General features: G+C 45.5%; 1 protein-coding gene across 1 annotated transcript in view; it reads left to right on the top strand.

The window, feature by feature from the left end:
* The first annotated feature begins 10,614 nt into the window (after nt 1-10,614).
* LOC104270995 (serine/threonine-protein phosphatase 2A 55 kDa regulatory subunit B delta isoform) overlaps nt 10,615-22,479 on the top strand; it is a 12,370-nt gene continuing 505 nt past the window's right edge. The window contains exons 1-8 of the mRNA XM_009865528.1: nt 10,615-10,666; nt 11,159-11,256; nt 13,579-13,744; nt 15,486-15,598; nt 17,846-18,023; nt 18,857-19,021; nt 20,442-20,611; nt 20,701-20,792. Of these exons, the coding sequence (XP_009863830.1) occupies nt 10,615-10,666; nt 11,159-11,256; nt 13,579-13,744; nt 15,486-15,598; nt 17,846-18,023; nt 18,857-19,021; nt 20,442-20,611; nt 20,701-20,792 (1,034 nt within the window). The remainder of the gene's footprint in view (nt 10,667-11,158; nt 11,257-13,578; nt 13,745-15,485; nt 15,599-17,845; nt 18,024-18,856; nt 19,022-20,441; nt 20,612-20,700; nt 20,793-22,479) is intronic.

Consider the following 22,479-nt stretch of genomic DNA (forward strand, 5'->3'; position numbering starts at 1 on the left):
TTGCTTTTTTTTTTGCTTTTTTTTTTTCCTCTCCTCTCTCCACATCCGTGTCACGGCCGCGCTGAAGCCGCCGAGGCTGGGGAAGGGCTGAGCTGCAGCATCTGCCCAGCCCCTGCCCCGGGCTCGGAGGGGGGGGGGTGTGTGGCAATGACTAAGCGAGCGCCTGTGCTTCCCCGGCCATGGGGGGCGTTAAAATTATTATTTTAATTTTTTTTTATCGGGAGAGCATAATAGAGAAGACACCGTGACTTCCTCCTGTTCTTTAATTCTAATCGCGAGGGAGAAAAGGTAATGACAGTGATAAAACACGGGGGGAAAAACACAAGTGGGGTCTGTCAGGCTTGTCAAGTTTCACTCTGACGCAAAGAGAGCAACAGAGGGAGCGTGGAGGTCTGTCACTTGTGCTTAATTTGAAAAGTAAAGTTTAAAGGCTTCCTGCAGCTGTGAAGAGGTTTTATCCCTACTTGTTAACGTTTGCAAGCTATAAATAGGGGTGTTTAAGTAGGGAGAATGGGCACACGTTTATATTTGCCTGAAACTTTGTGAGCACAGCATGCTTTGGAATTTGTAGAAATAAGAATTATTTTAACCGGAAAAAGTGTTTTGGTGTTAGTATGTAGAAATGATGTTTTGCTCGACTCTGGGAAAGTTATTTTTCTCTATATTTTCTTTGTTCAAACTGTTCGGGCTGGCAATGCTGTTCAGAAAAGACATGGGAAGTACACATATGAGGCATAATTCTGTGCTGTTAATTTGATTTCTACTGCATTAACTGAAATAGCTGCATTTATTGTATCAGGTGGAATAACTTGGAGTGCCAGTGTGTGATCATCTTGGGGTTTGTTTTGTTTGTTTGGTTTTTTTTTCCCTGGGTGCAGTAAATATTTTTTCTTACTGTCTGCTACTGGGAAACTACGCAGACAGTGTTTTCATTTTCATGCCACTTGTTTGGCATTCCATTTAAAATAATAGCTCTGGGCGGAACAGGCTTGAAAACTGCTCAAGAAACTAGTCCTCACACTGAATTGTTGTTTTCTTCCTTTTTTTTCCCCCCCCCCAAATGTATTTTGTAACTTGTACTATTGTTCTGAAGTTCCCAGAATTCTGCTGAAAATGTATTTAAGCAGCTCTTAGGAGTTTCCTAAACGGTCCTTTTTTTTCGTGGGATGTGACGTCTGCGTGACTAAAATCTAGTTCTCGGTGTTGCAATAAATCCCCTTCTGTGAGCCCCTTGTTTCCCAGTTAATTTCTGAGCAGCGTGAGTTTGTGTAGAGCTGGTTTTGAACCACCAGTCTGGCCTAAACTCCGTTAATTATTTAAGCGCGTACCAGGACTGTTGGAAGAGGAACTTAAATTACTGATGAGACACCTCGCCGGGGCAGAGTTCTTCGGTTCGAGAGGGCGGACTCCTGGCTCCGAGTACAGCGACGGTGATGCTTAACACTTCCACCCAGGATTTTCCCAGCCGTACCTTATCGATGCGGCTTTTCCTGGAGTGAGGGCTTCAGACTGTGCGCGATGCCACTGCACAGGAAGAGGAGAATTTTCTCTGTAGGATAATTCATGTAAGCAATCACTCAGCACCTGGGGGTGCAGAATTGATCCTAGTGTTTCATTTCCCTACTGGAATATGAGAACTACTCAAGTTTTTGTGACTCGTCTTTATTTTGGTCTATGGGCTTCCCCCTTGCCCCACTGTTGTTAGCGTTTTGCCTTGAAATTGGAATTAAATCAAGAAAATACACAATTTATTTGCCAGTCTTGGCCCCAATTTGATTCAGCAATGTGCAGGAAGAGTGCACTTACACTGCTAGAGTTTTGGCCCCAGTTATGGAAATAATTACTTGTTACCGTTTTGTAAAACATCTTTCACCAAACTGCACACCTGAGCCTACTTGATGGGCAACTGTTGCCTTGAAATAGCCTTGCTGTCCATACTACGTAAACCCACGGGGAATTTCATGGAAATTTTAGTGATAGAGCTTGCTATTTCTGTAAATATTTTTTTTTTCCTCTGTTCTGTCTTGTGAAAAATAAACTCTATCGAGAAAATCCCATAATGAGCACACAAAGTAGCTGTCAGACGTGTTCAGTGCAGACTCTTTTGCTAAATCTTCTTACAGACGGTTCACTCAGTAGTTGGAATTACGAAGCTGGATAGTCAGGCAACTTAACCAAAAGTCACTTTTTTTCAGAGTACAATTCCAGAATATATTTTATATTCAATAGTTGTTTCTCACGGGCATTACTTTAATCAAAATATGAACATGGCTGTGACAAATTGCTCGAGTTAGATTTGCAACTGCCATCTCCATTCCCAAGATTTTTCCTAACCAAGCCATTAACACAGAAAATAGGTTTTTGTCTTTCGTCTCTTCAGTGTATTCGCTTTGTCCAGTGAGGAATCCCTGAAGTCTGTAGGTTCTCTGTTCACATAACTGGCAGAGCATTCCTGAGGTGACCAGCCTGGCCATTTCAAAGGGGTGAGGAAAATATACCAGTGAGAGAAATAGGTACTTTTCCAGAGTGGAAATCTTTAATTGGAATCCAAGGAGAGAATTGGAGGATAAAACAGATACTGAATGAAAGAATAGATATTGAGGGTGGCCACAGGCTGCATTTTTTTTTCAAAGTAATTTAAAATTGTGGTGTAGTTTTGTGGCTAGTGTAAAATCACGCGACTACAAAAATGCGCTGATTTCTGTGCAATTTGTTATTCTTGGATTACCTTTTTTTGGTAGGCAGTACCTTTCTAAAGGCAGGCGCTGGTTGTATTGTTTTGGTTTGTTTTGCTAGCTGCTGCAGACCTAATCAGTTTTGGGATTTCTGGATTTAATTTGGTTTGCATGTTCAAAACTGTTCTGTTTGGGGTTGTGGTTTTAGTTGGTTTTTTTTTGTTGGTGGTTGTTTGGGTTTTTTTCAAGCAAAATACATAAGTTTATTAAATAATGTACAGATATACTCACATTCTCTTGGGCCAGATGTTCTGTGACCACTTCTGGAGATACTTACTGGAATTTTTTTTCATATATGTATGTAGAGGGGGTACTATAAATCTTCCTGACTGACTTGGGCTAGTGACAGGTTGAAAATACTGGGAAGAATATCTGATCCTTGTCAGAATGTGAGCCTGCACGTTGTGGAGGTCGTGGGTTTCCTGTTGTCGACGTTGGGATTTCTTTGGGTTCTTCAAAGCCGTCGATACGGGGTTTGGATTGTGATGACCCGTTCTGTTCTGTAAAAGTTATTTTGATTTGACTCCCATTCGTTCCTTGTTATCATCAGTTCAACAAAGTCTCTACTTCTCCTTTTAAAGCTAGTTACAGCGCTGAGTAAGTTCACCTCAGGAGTTTTTCAGAATGTAGACGCAGAGCAGAAAACCATGATCTAATAAAAATATATTGGACTGTAATGCTGTAATTGTTCTCACATCCGGAAGCAAGTGATTTAAAAACACTCGTGGTGTCAAGTCATCTTTACAAACCCATGGTTTAAAAATGGTCTCGTGTTGACGGGCCTATTCTTACCGGTTTTGAAGCAAATTCTGACATGATTTCAGACTTAAAAAAAAATACTTCAACAGAGATACAGCTGTTTAATACCTGGTAAAAATTACGTGGAAGAAATGGTGAAATTTGTTCCTATCTTTTTTTTTTTCCTGTAAGAACTGGCAATACAGTAATACTGACTCCATTATTAAGCCATATGTATTTGTTTCATTGTAAATAATTCATTATCCCTGAAGATCTCCCTTAGTAGTGGAATGGGGCAGGAGGTGGGCTGCAAAGCTGTGTTTTGGTGTTTTCTTTCCTTGAAAAAAAAACCGGTATTTTGCTACAAATCAGACAGGAAACAAACAGGTATGGCTTAAGATCTTGCTCTTTTGCTCTTTCCAACACATAACATGCTTTTCCCGGGATTATGAGCTCTGTGGAAGCTTGCTTTTGCCTTCATCCTCTGACAGCTCGCCACAAGGTCTTTGTGCCCAAAGTCCCCAAAGGGCTGTTGGGAGTATTTTGAAAAGCCACCATTTCTTGCAGAGATCAAAGATTTCTCCAGTTTCCTTCGTCTTGCCTGCGGTGTGTGGGGGGTATGTGGTGTTCTGCGTGGTACATGCAATGATGTAGTACTGACTTCTGGGGGAAGTTTTGGGGCGTGTTTTGGTGGGTTTTAAGCGTGGGCAGAAGTAATGTTTTGCAAAGCTTTGAGCTGAGCACTTGTTGTATGTTGCTCCCCTGCTGAGAAAGGTGTCTGTTCCCACAGACCGCTTTAAGCTCGAGTCGGTTACAGCCCGTGGACCAAGAATTTGCCTTCACCCTTGATTCCATAATACGCTGTTACCTAAAAATGTTGTTCTCAGCCAGTAACATGTAGTAAGTGTTCTTTTGAATTCCAGTTCTGTCCGACAGCAGAAAAATCCTGGGGTGTTACACCTTTGGAAAGAAATTGCCCTGTCTTACTACATGTTAATGCGTAAGTAGCTCTGCAGGCTTCTGAGGCCAGGGATTGTGTGGGAGAAATGCGGTGTTAGTGAACTCCTGGAAGTTTCTCTCTGTCAGAATCATCAGAGTATGGCTCCTCACACTGAGCAAGCCCAGAGGTACAGGTGAATAGCTAGACTTGAAAAACCAGAAAAACTGTAGGTGATCCTCAGGCTTCATAGAAGTGGTCACAGAAGACAAATTACCAAAAGTAGTCGGATGATACTTTGATTAAAATGTGAAGCAGCAGGAACTCGTAGCTTATGGATGGTAAATAGTTGAGGTAAGCAATGAGTATCAGTTGCAGTGTTGCAAAGTGGGAGCACAAAATCAAGCATTTGGACTAGTGAGATTACAGAAGTCTTCTATAAACTGCTCATGAACATACAGTGAAGGGCACAACAGCTAGGTACTTAAAAAAACAGTAGAATAACATGAATTAATAAAATAACTTGTCTCCAACTGGAAGTGTGTTGGAATTACTATTGCCGAGATTAAAAAAAATGCTACTGGGGCAGTAGATTAGCATACAAAATAATGGATTATGTCCTGAATATTATAAATAGACTCCATAATTTCTCACTGCTCGTAAGAAACGGCATGGGAAGCATGGAGGTAAAGTGTTTCTGTCTACTGAACTTCAGGTTTGCTGTTCTCTTTTCTTGCCTCTACTTTACCCTTCCTTTGTGCTAATGTATCCAGACAACTACTTGCACTTTAAACTCGGTGAAGACAGGACTTTTTTAGTATCATTCAAAGGACTTCCAGCAGCAAGTTACCATCTGTTTCCATTGAAAAGAAAATGGAAATTTAAATAAATGAGAGAGTTGCACTAATTGTCTTTAAGGAGAAGCAGACTTTTAGGTGACTTGTATCAGCTGAACCAGCGTTGGGTTTGGTCGGTTTTCTGGGCAGCCTGGCCTTTGGAGCAGGTCTTGGGAACAGTTTGGTAACTTATGTGGCTGCATTTTTACCCATTTGTACAGCACAGCAGACAGAGTGGGCTGTGCGCTCCGTGCTCAGAGAGGCCAAGTGGCTGAGCTCCAGACGGGCCCGAGACACACAGGAGCTGGCAGTCTGAGAGAAATGCTCCCGTTTGGAGTTTGCCACAGCCCGTCCGTGGCAGCGCTGACTTGAACCAGCTTCTGCAGCTCCTCTCTGCTGCTGGAACTCCTGCCCTCCTGTCAGGCAGCTCAGGGGCTGTGTTTGTGACCTTGCTTGACCTTAATGCTGTTCAGTGATTTAAATCAGTTCAAAAAAAGCAGAGTTGGTTTGGACTACCAGATATTAAAAGGCAATTCAAGCTGTTTTGTGAGTTGTTTGAGTATTGAGACATAAGAAGTTGTTTGATCTGATGGATACGTTAGGTTGGCAGAGTGCTTAGCGCTGTAACCTGGAAGAAATCTGGTCTGAGTAAAACTCTAACTGTATGTTAACTTAAGAAGCAATATTTCCGGAGCAGTAACAGCAAGATCAATCTTAGTTCATCCTCATTGCAGAGAAACAACACTCTTTGACTGACTGTTCTGGCAGCTGCAGTGTGGAGAGCCCTCCTTCACCTGGGAGGAGATCAGCGGAAGGTACAGAGGAGAGAGAAGGGAGAGGCTGAAGGCTGGCAGTCGGTGCTGAAGTGAGAACCGTGCAGTGACTGAAATCCTGGTGGTGCGTTCCTGGCCAGCCCAGGGGCTCTGGGGGTCGGGTGGGGTTAGAAGCATCGCGCCTGCCCGGGCTCCCTGCCGGCCCTCCGGTGGAGCTGTGGCCATCCAGACTGAAGACCTGGCAAACTCGGCCCCAACTGCTTCCCCTTTGCCGCCCAGCCCAGAAGCCTTTCAGTGCAGAGAGGTACTGCGGGGGATGTTTGGGGAGTGTTCCCTCGCTGTTGCTGTAAATCAAGTAACATGCAGTTCTGAGGCCCTGTGTGCCTGGAACTTCAGTTCAAATATGATTTTGGGTTTTTAAACGTTCTTTCTGTTGTTTGCTGTTTAGCAGGTGTTAGCCTCCAAATTTTCTGGTAATCTGTTCCCTCTACCTACTTTTCTTTCCGTACTCGCTCCTTTTATTTTTTTATTTTATTTTTTTATTTGACTCGGAGTCCTCACTTAGTTGCTCTGAAACGTGGTTCCCTGCCGCTCTCTCTGTGGGCCCTGACTCACCACGCTTTTGGTGAGCCGTCCGTGGGGATGGGACACTGTCCTGTCTGCTGCCAAAGAGAGCTCTGGTCGTTCTGACGGCACGCCTTACAGTCCGGCAGCCTCCCAGGGAGATTCCCGCTTCTGGCTCCCCAGGGGATTTAGGAGCACGTAGCCTGAGCTCATGCCCTTCCGTGGTGTGGGCTTCATTCCCATCAGCTGTAGGAGAGCATACAGTGCCCCCACAGCTTTCTCCAGCTGCAGAGCAGCAGCGTGCGTTGGAGGGGAAGGGGTGTCACCTCTGATCTTGATTGCAGGCGCAGAAAGGTTCTGTCTATGTTTAGTTTCCACTGACAATCTCCCCCGGAGTTGATGCCAACCTTCTGGCTTGGGGCCACATCCAGTCATTTCCTCTCGCAGCATGAGCCTCCCCAGGCGTTCAGAGTCCTTAGAGCAGTTCGTTCTTTGGGCCTCTAGGACAGATCATGGGAAGAGGTGCCGTGTGTTAAAAATGTTTTTCGAGGGGAGGGACAGGAGACAGGCTGGCTAACATGGTTTTTTTGGTCAATCTGTGCACTGAACGTGGAGTGGTGTGTTTACCTGTTTGAAAAATTTAAAGTTAAAATCCCCTAGAAATTGGAGCAGCCCCCTTTTTAGATGATTTTCGAAACCAGTGATAGTTTGGCGTCCTTGCTCATTAAATGTCTGAGCACTGGGCTTTTGACAACAGCCTTTGAACAGCTTAGAAGAGCGAGAGAGAAGTTGGTGCTGCTTGTGGCTAGTTATTGTTACCCTGAGCATGAGCTGCACTGCAAAGTCATTAATCTGCTGGGTGAGCTGGGAAGTAATTACGTTTTGTCAGTTGGTAGATTTTAACCAAGTAGCTCTGTGCAGCCAGCTTAGAGAGGAAAAGTTCACAGCAGCTAATTTTAGGTATCTAATGTAGATGTTCTGGATCTCTTTGCATTCTCCATTACCTGAAGAGAGAGCCCAGGCGCTGATATCGGTGTCAGTCAGAAGTACCTCATATGAATACTTCGTGGGATTAAATTAGTTTGCAGGTATAAGCTTGCTGGCATCTCAGAATCCTAACAAATGTTGGTCTCTGCCATCCCGTCCCCCTTCACCCCCGATGTAACTAGCCCGGGAGGCTTGGGAGGTTGTATAAATGTGCCAGAATTGTGAGGGGAGTTGTGTGATACAGGGAGGTGCACGTTCAGCAGTGGTGTTAGGAGGCTGAGAGCACTGACGCTGAGTTTTGAAACGTGCATCGAGGCTTACAGGACGGTCTCCCGAGTCACTGGGAACGGTTCCGAGTACATTATTGTAAAGGTGGGTGTGTGGAGCTGGCGAAGGTGTTGGGAGGGTGTTTCCTACCCGTGGACGTACTTAGTGCTTTTAACTGTGGGGATTCTACAGAACCATAGTTCCAGTTGCCAGCAATCCTTCTAATATACTAGCTTAGAAAACAGGTAGGAGTTTTCTACTCTAACCGTAAATAAGTTAAACTCCCTACAAAAAGCGAGGCTAAACATCAGTTTGTCGTGTCTGGAAAGAAATATTGCCAGACCAGTGTCTTACTGTAAAGCTGTAGGTCTTGCAGCTCCCCATAGCTTGCAGGAGGCTTCTTCCAGAGCAGAGTCCTTGGCACACTGGGACAGAAGTGCAGGGGAAGTCGGACGTACCTCCCCGTGTCTGGAAAATCATGGTCCAGAGGTGTTCCGTGGACCAGAAGGTGCATTTGGATGCTGGGCATAAGACAAACCATCGTGGTATTTGCTTTCTTCACCCTTTTGTGCATTTCGTTGTGAGTTATGTATGGAGAGAAGACTGAAATCATCCTCTGGGAGGTAAGACTGGTGCTTGTACACGTAAGAAAAAGATATGAGAGATAATAAAAACACTTTAAAAAAATCCAAAGTTAATGTGATGATTACGAACCTGCAAAAGCGTGCTTCATTTTTTTATAAGAGTTCTAATCTGACTTGGAAATAAAGAGCCAGTGTAGATGGGTAACACATGCTGAGCACAACACAGAGCAGTGGGTTTGGAATGAATTTTGTAGTTTATCCGTAGTCTTGTAATTTATTTATTATTCTTCTATTTTCCCTGCTCTGAGCTAGTGTAGTGCTGAGAGTACGGGATGGAATTATTTGGGGATTGATAGGATTCAATTAAACATGCCTAGGGCAAAAACTGGTTTCCATTCATACTTTTATATATTAAAAAAACTACACAGCTGTAAGGAAAAAAAAGTTGATTCGGCATATTCCAAATTTTTTAACTTAGAAAATGTTTGAAGCCAGTTGCTGTGTTTTTGTGGTGACGTGCTGCCCCCACTGCCCTGTTGCCGTGGAGCGTGTTGGCGGATGGGCAGCACGGCGCTCTGGGACTCGCTTCACCTGTCCCACTGCTCTTCCTGCTTCATGTAGCCCCTGAGGAGAGAGGGACCTTCTGCACGGGCTGTGCTGTGCTGTGTACCCTCCCGCCCCCGTGCTTCTTCATTGGAAACCACAGAATTCGGGGAGCGCCCGTGGTTTGGAGTGTTCCCGCAGTTCCCGTGAGGGAGCCCAAGGTGAGCTGTCCGGGTAGTGCTGCGAGTGAGGAGGAGCTGTACGGGACACGTGGTGAAGCAGAAACGGTGCCCGGTGTGTTCTGAGCACACGGGGAACATCAACAGTGGCTTTTAACCTTTCTGAAATGGAAAAGGGAGGGGTTGTGACTTGGTTTGAAATAATTGCAGATGTTAGGGTGACATTTATTTCTGCTGCTGGTATCTCAGAGGGTAAAACCAATCCGTGCTGGAATGGCTGTCAGGTTTCTGTAATAGTAGAATATGACTTTTGCTACTGATAAACCTTTGTAATTCCAGGGCTGTTTAGTGTTTGAGTATAATACTAAAAATAAACTTGTGTGTGTCCATGGGTATGTATATATATATCTTAAGATTTTTATCAGTGTCATGCTACTAGACGCTCATAATTCTAAGGCGATTTCTGAAGTAAGAGATCATTTAGTACCAGTGACACCGTTATACCATGTGCTCTTTTCTGGAAGTGACGCCTTACTGCTGTAAATTCGTTTTTGCAGTTTGGAGAGGGGAAGGACTGTTTGGGGCTCTGGGTGTTTCCAATACTTCCTGCATAATCTGTTTCCCAGGCAAATGTCCACGTACCAGAAGTTGGCTACAGAAGGTGGGAACTGGTATAGAGAGAATACAGGCATTAATTTTTTTGTTTGTTTGTTTTTTATTCTGTCAGCATTCCTAGTGAAAAGCCAGAAGTTTGCTCCGTAATTACTTGGAAGGTTTTCAGTGTGGGGTATGTGCAGCAAGGGTGGGTTGGGTTTTTTGTTGTGGTGGGGTTTTTTATCCTAATGTTTTGGGTCTGCTGAGGATTTGGGATTAGCCATCATTCTGTTCTTTACCAGAATGGAATCTTTTCATAACCTTTTAAAGAAAGGTGAATATAAAAATAGACGTGTCCGGAAGCAGGTTAGTAATGCGATTTTGAAGGCTGGGATAAATCTGTAGAAAGTTGGGGGAGTTTAAATATTTTTTTATTTTTTTTTAATCAAAGCAGGTAAATCATGATCTTTCTGCTCTAGGAAAAAAATGTTTCAAGGGCATCTGTTAATAAAGGATGAAATATGAATTATGTGTTGGGAAAAATGATTAGACTTCCTAATCACTTTCCATGTAAAAGTGAGGGCTTATTGAAAGGAATTTAAAAGATAACATGTCAAGATCGATACAGGAAAGTAATTTTCATCTAGTCTCCAATTGCAAACTCTGAAAATAATTGATATCATATACTTCAAATCCTGCAATTTTAATACCTGTGTCATATAATAAAGTATTTGCCTGGCTGGCAGGCCACAGTATGGGTGCATGTTTACTTAACGTTGTCTGCGAGCGGTTTGTTGGTTTTGTTGCCATATGCCTAAACCCTGTGACAGACATTTATGGCCCCTTATCTGCCTGCCCCTGGGCTCGAGATTGCTTGATGGCAATTGTTCCTTTATTGCCACCTCCAGAGCTGGCGGTGCCGTGCCTGGGTGAGTAGATGCTGGCTGCTCCCGAGGGCAGCGGTGTCGGCTGGAAGCCAAGGTCCTGCGGGGCTCCCCGTTGCTCTGCCCCAGCTGCACTCATCCTGCCAGCTTTGCTGCACACGCGCTGATGCTCCTGCGCGGGGCTGGTTCAGGAAACTCAACTGGAAGAAAATGATTTATTTTTTTTTTAAATCCCTCTGTGGCAGAGGGGGAGCGCCAGGTTCAGGTTCCTGATGTAGCATGAGTGCTGTGCAACAATAGGCCTTCTCTTTCATGACTGAAGGCCTTCAAAAGCTTAAACTGAGAAATGAGGGTTGTAAGTAAACTTTGTTAGGCTTGAAACACAGCTTAATTTCTGGCCGCTGGTGATGCGGTGTGAATCAAGAAGTTGTGCTGGTGCTCGAATACAAGTTGTCATTGCCTTTTGCGTTCAAGTCTTAAACCAGCTCGATCTGCTTTACACATTACAGTGAGATTTTATTTCTGTTCTCTTTACAGCTGATATTATTTCAACAGTTGAATTTAATTACTCTGGTGATCTTCTTGCAACAGGAGACAAAGGTGGCAGAGTGGTTATATTTCAAAGGGAACAAGAGGTCAGTGACTCGAAAAACAAAAGTGCTGTTACTACACTGTTCTTGTGTTGCCCTGTCTCACTTCATCTGTGCATACCGTGAAGTTTGAAAGGTTGGATTTTTGTCTTGGAAAACTGTAAGTTAGCCAGATTTCTAAATTGTGCTGAACCTCATGGGTTAGTTTGGGGATGATTTCCCTCACTCTCTTTAAAAAAAAATTTAAAAAAATATCTAAAAGGTCCCATATTTGTACCTAGAATGCCCAGTATCATTTTGTAGAATTGCCTCTTGGCTGTCTTCTAAACTTTACACTTGGTCAGGTTGATCTGAGACAGATTGTGGTGCTTTTGAAGATAACATAAGTTTATGAGAAAGGATATAAGCTAAGCTACAAGGACAGCAGGGTAAGATGGTTCAAAACTTGAAGAATTAAGCAGCTGATGTGTTTTCGGATCCTATGAATCCAAACCAGTGGGAATAGCCACTTCTCCAGAAAGACTTGAGCATTTTCAGGTCAGAGGTAGGAAGACTCTCCCCCTACAGCCACACAGCTTTTGGCCGGCTCTGTGCAGCAGCGCTCGGCTCTGTGCTAACGCTGCGACATGTTCTGTCCCTTCATCAGTGCAGATACATCACTGAGCGTTTGTATCCAGAGAAATAGCATGTGTTGAAAAAGTGCACTAAATGCTGAAATATAATTCTCACGTTTTGTCATCCCTGAGAGAAGCCTCCCCTGCCACTGAAAAACGTGTTTCTCCGTTCTTTTGAAGAGCTGATCAGAATTTGAGCCTTTCTTTTTGAGCCTTTGATTTTGAGCCTTCTCCTGCATCAGCAATACCAAAATTGATAGTGGAGTTGTAATTGGGCTTGTTTGTGCATGAAGTATTCTAATCCTCAGGGGCTGTGCCTTTTCTCAGCAGAATCCCCCTTCTTTCGTTGTGTGGTTCAGGCGATGCTCCCTCAGCGAGCAGCTGGCCAGCGTTTTGCTTTTCATGCTCGCTGCGATACTGTTTATAAAGCACGGCACCAAAGGTGACTTACCAGTCACTGTGAGGGCTTGGAGAGGTAGGGAAATGAAAATACCATTGCTGGGAAAGCTGCTGAAATAGTATCCTACTATACCTAGACAGCTCAGCTCATTTATCATTTAGTCTGCTGTATAGACTTAGCCAGGGCACAGGGAGATCAAGGTCAGAAGTGTCCACCTGCTCAGGATCTCTGGCTCTCCTGATGCTTGTTTGGAGTGGAACTGTTATTGGTTGGCTTTCAGCTGTTAGTGCTCGGTTGCTCTGTAAGCCAAAACCCAGCTGTCACGGCATCTCCTTGCAGCGTTTAAAAAATAAAACAGAATCACAAGCCCCCAAACCCCACAAGTCAGACTATTCACACAGCAGTATCCTGTGCTCTTCCTGGGGGCAGATGCAGTTAGTAGTAACAGTCCTTTCCCTTGTCGTGTGCAAAGCTGCAGAATTTCTGGGCCGGGACTGTTCTCCGAAGAGGAGTCTCTGTGTGACGTTAACTTGTTTGCAGAGCCTGGTAACTGGTTGCCTCCAGTCTGTGGATGCCTGTGGCTTTGATCTCTGTCCCTTGCCACCACATCTACCACACGAGACTGCTACAAAGCAGCCTGGTAGTTCTGGGAGGGCCAAGTTGTTAGTCTGTCTCTATTTGTCTTGGGTACATCACGGTGAGCACTAGAATGGCTTCAGGGAAAATGGGGCAACACCAGCCTGCAAGTTTCTGTAAGAGGAAAAGGTTGTCAAAGCTTAGTTACAAGCCTTCATACCATTCTGGACACATCCTGGTTTAAAATGAGCAGGAGAGGAGCTGGATCTGCTCTGCCTTCAGCCTAGTGACTTTGTGCGATTATTTGTTTATAAAAAACACATTAAAGCACTCCATGTCCTTTATTTCCTAGTCTGAAAACCCCACTTATGTCCCTTCTGCGGCGGTTAGAGGCACGGAGGTTTGCAGGAGGAGGGCAGCGGGGGTGAGCGGCAGTGCCGAAACTAAACACAGGCCCTGGGTTTGGGGTGCAGAGTGTAGCTGGTGGCTCTGCTCCAGGTAGGTTCAAACCGCTGGGGAGAGTTAGTGCAGCCCAGAACCCTCCCAGGCCAGCCCAGGAACACATGTATTTATATAAAGATATATTTTTAAAAAGGAAGCCTGTGTGCACTAGATTGATGCTCAATGAGGTACAGTATCATGGAGTCAAAATGTAAAACTCATCAAGATGTGTTGTCAGAAGTTTGCTAATTGACAATTTCTAGTCGTTGCTTTGCATGTACAATTCCAGAGGAACCGAGTAACATCAGCTTCAAGAGATGCTCTGTTTTCTTGCAGAATAAAAGCCGTCCTCATTCTAGGGGAGAATATAATGTTTACAGTACCTTTCAGAGTCATGAACCTGAGTTTGACTACTTGAAAAGTCTAGAAATTGAGGAAAAAATTAATAAAATTAGGTGGTTACCACAACAGAATGCTGCTCATTTCCTGCTGTCTACAAATGGTAAGGACACGCTATTTTTGCACAAAGAACGTTTTTAATAATTTGGGTATTATCTCACCTGTCATCTATTTGGGGAGGGGGGGGGGTTCTGGTGTATTTTGGGATTATTTTAATTTCTTTATATGCAAAATGTGTTTTGCTGTAATACTCTGTAAATTACTGGTTTATGAATGTAAAAGTCACGAAGCAGCTGCAGGACAGGCATGGTTGCAGAGCTGCCGTGGATTTACTGACCCTGCTGTCAATTTACACACTGTCACTCTGCTTTATAGGTTTTGTATCAATGGGTTCCCGGTGTGCTGAACAGCAGAAGTCTGCATTTGACTTGATCATCCTAATTTTGAAATTTATTTTTTTGTCATCCTAGATGAATTTTTAGTAATAACATTTAAAATGGAGGCACTGCAGTTACAGTGTTCTTCGCTTTCCCACTACCCAAACCAACACGTGTGCTTTGAAAAGCAACTCTTTAAGGACAGCAGTCGCTCTGGGAGGGGTGTGTTTAGCCTGTTTTCACTTAGAATACCTAAAAGTGGTGCAAAAATTACAAGTCGGAAATTACAAATTTTCATGCGCTCGATTTTTTAATCTTTTTTTAAAAATTTTTTCCACTATTTTAGTGGTGATTATTAGGTATTAGGTCTGTATGAGGATCGTGGCTTCTGTAGGAGGCCTCATGGAGCAAGCTGTACATGAGAATGCAGAGCTGTGCCTGGAAACACTTGCTCTTCTAAAGGAGTAGGCTTCTTCCGAACAGTCTGGATTGCCCTTGGACTTAAATGTCTTTACCTGAGGGCTGATACCCTGCCTGCTGTGTGAAATTTTAAGAGCGGGAATGACTTCTGTCTGCTGGACTTGGAACTTAAAATAATCTTATTTGGATACAAGTCTTGCTGAACTTAAAGTAGCCTTTAAGTGGTGTCGTCCTAAGTGCCCTAACGATCCGCAGTAGTTTGGGGAGGACGGGTTTGTTCCCGGTTGGCACAGGACCCCGCTCTCGGCATACACTTATTATTTTTTGGCCGGGAGAGACTCCCCCTGGGAAGCCATAGAACCCTGGGACAGTTCAGGCTGGAAAAGCCCCTTGGGAATCATCGAGTCCAACCACTGACCCCACTCCACAAGGTCACCCCTAGTCCATGCCTGGGGATGTGGAACCCTGAAATAACGGGCCGGCTCCTGCTCTCGCTGTCTCGTAGCAGATGCCTGGTGTTCCTTAAGGTAGTTACTGTGAGCAAGCCCTGGGTTTATTGGGCCTTTTCCCCAGGATTTGTCTGATAAAAGTAGTTTAAATAGTCATTCAGAGGTTATCGGGCAGGTTCGGTAGTTGCCGTGTGGAACTTCCCTCATGAAGGGCCGTTCTGGCGAGCGGGAGGCACGGATCTGCCTTGTTCTGGCACAAACTCGTGTTTTATTCGCACTGAACGCGGCCTTGGAGTGAAAATGGAATGAATCTCCCTTTCCCCTCTCCATTTGCTGATGCCGTCGTGCGTTTCCCCTCTGCACCCTCCAAGTGCAAACACCTGGTTTATTTTTTTATTTGCTTTTCATGTACCAATTCTGCTAAACAGTGTCCCCGAAAGCAGAGTCCTTCCCGCCCGCTCGCGTTTCGTGGGCCTCAACAGGGTCCTTTGAGCTGCGAGCTAGAGAGATGAATAATATGCACTCTGCTGACCTCATTGCTTCACGAGTTTTATTTTGAATTTAATTCATTCTCAAGCATGTGAATTTTTGGTTTTAGATAAAACTATTAAATTATGGAAAATAAGTGAAAGGGATAAAAGAGCCGAAGGCTATAATTTAAAAGATGAAGATGGAAGACTTAGGGATCCTTTCAGAATCACAGCACTACGGGTACGTTTCTGCTCTTTGACTTTAAATATCTTTTTGCATGCACTTCTCTGCCTTTGTCCTGCCAAAGCTGTCAACAGAAACGTGTAGATTCAAAGTGATATTTTGGGCGGATTCATTGAAAACTTCCATAAAAAGTGGAGACACTTCATTTTATGTGTATATAACTGTTAAATAAAGCTCCTCTGGAAAACTTGAGGCAAACAGTCATGATTATACTATAATATTATTAATTTCCCGATAGTTTGTTGTTATTTTGGATTTGTTGGTTTGTTTTTTTTTTCCCTTGGAACATCTTAGCATATTTAAAACTGATGTAAAATTTAAACTGTTTTTTAACCTTGAGTCCTTCTGGTTGGCTGAAAGCATGTGCCACGGTGATGTGGGGAAGAATCTGGCTTTAATTGTTTCGATTATTTTGTTTTACTTTATTTTGTTTTCCCCTCAATATTTCTTGTATCCCACTTGTTTAGTCTCTAACAAGACTCAAAAATCTGACCAGGGGGCTGGGCGTTCTGTGGTTCGTTAGAGGCAAGTTCTGAGCCTTTGGAAAACCTAAAGCACAGTTGAATATCTTTGCGTGTTTTCACTTGCAAAGTGACGGAGCGGTACGGTTCGTGCTCCACGCTTGGGATCAACTCCAGTGAAATCGTGCAGGGTTGGGGTTTTTCTTGTTTTTTTACACTATTGTTGCCATAAATAGGAATTGAACTGAAGCTCTCACTACTTTGAAAGCCGCTGCCCCTCGTGGCTCTCGCAGGGAGTGTGCACTCGCGGGGTTCTGTGGTGGGTCGTGCCTTGCTTCAGCCTGAATTGAATATTGAAGAGAAGCTTTAGGTGTCCGTGAGCCTGGTGGATAAACGTGTTGGGAGAGGACATCTGCTTCCTCTGAAAGGTGTCCTTCTGCTCAGCCTTGGGAGCCGAGTTCTTGCTGAGTGTGCCAGTGAAAATATCTAAACCCAAGGAGGGAAAACGTGATGCAGTGCCCCAGCGCGGGCACCGCGAGTAGGTACAGCTGAAGTGTTGGGTGCCCCAGCCTTGCCGTGGGGAGGAGCCGGCCACCTCCCTGGGAGCGGAGCCAGTCTCACACAGCACTGGCCGCAGTGCTTCTCGAAACACCGTAATTATTTGGGAATCAGGCGGAATGAGGGAAGCAACAAGGAGCAAGAGCCTCCCTCTTAAGAGTTAGTCTCCCAAATTGGCAGCTTTCTGGGAAGGCTGGGCTGGGCTGTGGGCACTGCGTCCTACAGGGAGAGCTGATGGGGTGAACCAAACCTGAGCAACCGCTGGCAGAAGGGGGGGACAAACCTCACCTAGAGTGACCTCCCTGTGGTAAAAAGACCTGGCCTGTATGTACCTCAGGCTTTTATGGGCTGTGTTTGCGTGTTTTGTGACGGAAGTACAGACCCTGTTTGTCTAGGAAGAAGTAGATGTGGAGGAGGAGCAGAGAGTCCGTGGCATTTCTCAGTCTCACTCCTGATAATGCACATCAGTGCGTTTTCGGTTTCACGACCAGGCGAGGAACCTCGGGTGGGGAGATAGGAGAACTGCCTAATAAAAAGCCATGGATTAATTTTCATCATTACAGTTGGGTGTAAACAGACTGTGAGATACAAGCACGGTGAAAGCAATTACAGAGCCCTTGGATTAATTTTTCTTGTTCCAGGAAGAGAGATAATCTGGGACACTCATAACTTTTTCTTATTGGATGATGTCAGGTAGTGTTTGTGGAATTGTACGTACTGGAACAGCCTGGGACGTCCTTGGGCAGCCTTAAAGGCTCACTTGCTGCTGGGGGAGAAGGAGCTGGAGGAAGAGAGTCCACTGGCCCCGACAAACCACGTCCCCCCGCAGACCGGCGGGCTGTGGACCAAGGGCATCCTTGTGCTCCTCGAGTCGTGCGGGCTGGGCTGTGAACAAACGGGATTTCACTGGGGACTGTTCGTAGCGATTCCACAAGTGACCCTCGGGCCGCTTCTTTCACAGGAACGTGAGATCTCGTTCCAAAGAGACACCGTTTGGCTCTGGGGTGAGGTCCGAAGCCGCCGTGCTCGGCAGGTCGCTCCTGTGCCCCAGGTTTTGTGTTGGCAGAGCACAAAGTCAGCGCTCGTAGGCTCTTTTCTTGCTTCTCTTGCTTGTCAGATTTGAAAAGTGTTTAATCGCTAAATCAAACCAGAAATCTGGGCAGTTAATTGATACCTTCAGGAGTGACTTTTCTGCCAGAACTGACTGTTCTTTTTCATGTTTCAGGTGCCAATATTGAAACCCATGGACCTAATGGTAGAAGCAAGTCCCAGAAGGATATTTGCAAATGCCCACACTTACCACATAAACTCTATTTCAGTAAATAGTGATCATGAAACGTACCTTTCTGCAGATGACCTCAGAATTAATCTATGGCATTTAGAAATCACAGATAGAAGTTTTAGTATCCTTTTTTTGTTCTCAGTGGATAGTGGGGCACATCTAAGTGGTGTAGGTTTAAGAGAATCACTTGAATTTCACTAATTGGAGTAGCTGAATCTAGGGATTAAAATACAGGATTTTAAATTCCGGAGGTTTAACAGGCCTTGGGATGCTTCCCCTTGTTCCTGAGTGCAAGCATTCTTCTGGTGCAGAACTGCCAGTAGAAATATCATAGCTTGACTCCTGAAGAGAAATCTAAGAATTTGGGAGCATCCTTTATTTCTGGAGTTCAGTAACTTAAGAGTTGAAAGGTTGATCCTTTGTTACTGTGCTTGGTTTTTTCCAGGGTTTAAGGTCCCTCAACTAAGTGACACTACTCTTGGGGGAGGTGGGGAAATTAAATTTGTTTTCTTTATATCAAACGGTATCTTTAACTGCAGAAATAATTTTCAATTTTTTGTGTATCCAAAACTAACACTATGTCCTACGTGGACAAATCTGCAGTAAAATAAAAGACAGGGATACTGAACATTAAGTGGGTCCTGAGCAAGTTTTCTAAAGCTTCAGGTAAACAGATGAAGTATATTCCGTGTTCAATGGGAAGCATTTAGAAGGAGCCTTGAGAAGAGTCCAAAATTATCTGTAGCGTCTGTCACAGCTGATTTGTAAGATCTAGTTATTTGTTGGGGTTTGTGGTATTTTTTTGGGCTTTTTTTCCAGTGGCCTCGGGTCACCCTGTGTGGATTGCCCAGGGTAGAAGTGGGACCTCGCTCTGGTTTTAACACTTTTCAGTAATTATCTTCTAGAAGCAATTCAGCCGGGCGACATTACGTGCCTTTACACAGCCCTCCCCAGATATTGTAGATATTAAGCCTGCGAACATGGAGGAGCTGACGGAGGTGATCACTGCGGCCGAGTTCCACCCGCACCACTGCAACGTGTTTGTGTACAGCAGCAGCAAGGGCACCATCCGGCTGTGCGACATGCGCTCCTCGGCGCTCTGCGACAGGCACTCCAAGTGTAAGTCGGGCTTCTGGCCGCTTTCCTGTGCGAGACGGAGCGTGTAGGGGTTCTGCTTCTAAACAAACGCGCCCAGTTCCGCGTATTGGTAAAGAGCGCACGAGGGAAGGGGTGGTAGTTTGGTAGAATGGAACATTTTAATTGTCTTGTTCTAGGCCATCCACAAGCAGAAGTGTAGCATGAGACAATTGACCATCTGACTCTGCTCCCGTTTACCCATTTATGCATCATAAACTGATGGGAACAAGTGCTTTTGGCACCAGTGAGACCTGTCTTCTGTCCACACTCAGTCTTGGTGCTTCTCAAAGGTATCTGCTTATCGAATGCCAGCTCAGGGCAGTTTATTCACCTTTGTGCGTTAGAAACTGGGCTGACGCTGCCAGAACCCCTTTACTTTGTGACCATGTGCAGCTCCTAGGGCAGAATTCATTCTTGAGAGGTTCCAGGGGTGCGAGGTGAGCGCTCTGTAGCCTGCTGGGCCACACCAGCTGCTGTATGTGAGGAGAGCGTTCCTGGTGAAGCCGTGAGGGAAGCTGCCCGTGCCTCGCACGCGGCTCTCGTTTCCCATCCGCTCCTGCAGTAGCTGTGGGTTGTTGGTGTTGCTGGCCCCGCGGGGTGGCCGGCTCAGCTGGTGTTTGCAGGTAAGCTTTCCAGCGCAGGTGAGGTTTTCTCGTTCGTGGAGGGAAGCGTTGGTTCCGTGGGAGACGTAGAATGCTGGGCTGAATGCTGTTGGACTTCCTGGTGCATTAAATTAAGTAGAAGTGTTTTTATTTTTTAACTGCGTGTCACTGAGGAACATCCTGTTAAAAGGGGCCTGTTAAAAAATGAAGTGGGCTTGGGTAGTTTGTGTCGAGAAAAGTTGAATTCAGAGATTGGCTCTTGGGTTTAAGTTCCTGTATCTGGTTCCTAGAGCCCCGCACAGCTGGTGTTTGGAGCGTAGCTCCCGACATTGCATTTCAGCAGGTCGTGGTGTGCAACTACTGTTGTGCAGGTGTACAACAACTTGCAGTCAGGCCTAGCGACGGGTACGTTGTACCCTGGTCTGAAAGCACGTGGGTCACGCGTTCCTACGTCATGCTTGGGTCCACGATGTTTCCATCGGCTCTTCCACACGAGCTGTAGGTCGGTTGCGATGTTTGTCCTACCCATGTGCTCGTTTTAACTTTTTTTTCCCCCCTGTTCATCCCCAAGACCTGTGCACCTGTGCACTGCCCTTTGCGCTCTGGGTGAGAGTGCTGGAGATGGGCATCTAGCAACCTGCTGACTGAGAGTAATTCTCGGTCAGAGATTCCTTCTAAAGAGTATTTAACTGCAGCTGTCTTAGAAGAGAGATTTGTGTACTGACTTAAAACTGTTCAAGTACAGAAAAATGTTCAAGGCTGGTGTTGGTTTCATTCGTGATTGTGTCTTCTATCTGCAGTTTTTGAAGAACCTGAAGATCCTAGCAGCAGATCATTTTTTTCAGAAATAATTTCGTCGATATCCGACGTAAAATTCAGTCACAGTGGTCGGTACATGATGACGAGAGACTACCTTTCCGTTAAAGTCTGGGATCTCAATATGGAAAACAGGCCTGTAGAGACATATCAAGTATGGGGTTTGACTTTTCTTAAGTAGCCCTTCCTTTCCCTTTTCTTCTTTTTCCCTATATCTAATGCCAATTTAAATGTTCCAAAAAGGTTCACGAGTATCTTCGAAGCAAGCTTTGTTCCCTTTATGAAAACGACTGCATCTTCGACAAGTTTGAGTGCTGCTGGAACGGTTCTGATAGGTGAGTTGGGGGACTCCTTTTATTTGGGGTTTTTTCCCTTCAGCATTAAGAATTTGGTTTCCAGTCTTGAAAGCCGTAAGCAGGACTTAACTTTACGGATGTAACTAGTTGCAGTCAAATCAGCTGGGTTGTTCAGGCTTTTTGCAAAAAGACTTAATTCGTCAGTCCTCTGCCCTCTGGTTGCAGAAGTGGAATAAACTGGAGGGAGACGTTGCTCCGGGTACACGTTAGTGCTGAAGCTTTCTGTAGCCGGGACTGGCCGTTTCAAGCTGTGAAACTGTGACTTGGTTTCATTCTCAAATGCCAGCTTGGCACAGGCAGGCATCCCCGTCACCAGCTCTAGGGAAATGGAGATCATGGTAGATGATGGAGCTTGTCTTGGGGATTCTTTCTTTCTGTTATTTTAAAAAAGGATTTATGAGGGTATCTGAAATACCCAAAAGCGACTTGTCTACTGCCAAATGTTTGTGAGCTGCTCAGTGAGAAGGTGTCAGCTGTGATCTGATGGTCACAGGATCAGCCTGTGCAACAAGCTGGGGATGAAATCTGTCGAGCCCTGCAGAACAAGCCACCTAGATTAGACAGGGACAGTGATGAGGGAAGTGGGATCTCCCGAGGTGTGCGCAGGAATCGGCACAGGAAGTGAAACCCGCCTGCGTTGCTGTTGCGGTGGCGGCGGAGCTGGGGCGTACGGCTGTGCGCCGCTTACGGCCCCACTTCCGGAGTCAGCAGTGCGAAAGACGGTTGGTTGCTCTAAATGCCGGGTTGAAAGTGGCTTTGGGTTCCTGAGGGGAGAAATCATGCCGCACCAGTCGGTGTCCCAACAAAAACAGCTGGCAGCAGCTGCCGGATCTCACATCCAATGCGTAAAAGAACCAGGGGGTGTTGTTCACTATGTGAAAATACGAAGAAACCGACCCCGATTTCTGCGGCTTTTTCCAAGCCACTCCAGCTTTTGGGGGGTGACTGAAGTCAGAGCAAGGTCATCACATCTGAACATGTTAGAGGAACCCAAGTTATCCTGGGAGTTGTGCTGCTCAGCTCCCTTTGAGAAGGGAAAACCAGCTCCCTGGGTGCCTTCCCCGGCACAGGCTGAGCGCTGTGCGTGGTGCCAGTAGTGTCTCGCTCTCCTGCTGCTTTAATGCCCCAAAGGCAAAGCGTGTCAGCAGCTAAGGTGGCAGGGGGACCTGGCTGCGATTTTAACAACCCGGGAGACTTTTGCCACATGGGAGACGGCTCTGCTGGTTTCACTGGTAGAGACAAGTGTTTGGTACCGAAAATAACGACCAATTTGGCCTCAATTTCAAGTGTGTTTTGGAGAGGTGCAAACCAGCTGCTCCTTGGGAGTTAGATATATGAAAACGCTTCCGGGTGCAAAGTTTTCTCCACCTTATTCAAAAGCAAATTTGATACCGTGTGGAAACTCCAAATTGTTTGGCGGGGCAGCGTCAGGCACTCCCACCAGGGCTTTCTCTTACCCGTTCGGGACAGCTTTCGGTCACCAGCGCGCTCAGGCTCTGCCTGACTTGCGTTACCACAGGATAAAGGAGCAAAAACAGAGCTACCAAAAAAGGTTTGCTCGTGTTAAGGTGAACCAAGTGTGGGGCTGGGGCTGAGCGCCAGGGGCGGGGGCAGTGCCAAAGCCCCGGCAGAAGGGAGCAGAGGCGCCGGCGGCGCGGGGAGGAGC

Source organism: Apaloderma vittatum, unplaced genomic scaffold, assembly GCF_000703405.1.
Source record: "Apaloderma vittatum isolate BGI_N311 unplaced genomic scaffold, ASM70340v1 scaffold27762, whole genome shotgun sequence".
Taxonomy (NCBI): domain Eukaryota; kingdom Metazoa; phylum Chordata; class Aves; order Trogoniformes; family Trogonidae; genus Apaloderma; species Apaloderma vittatum.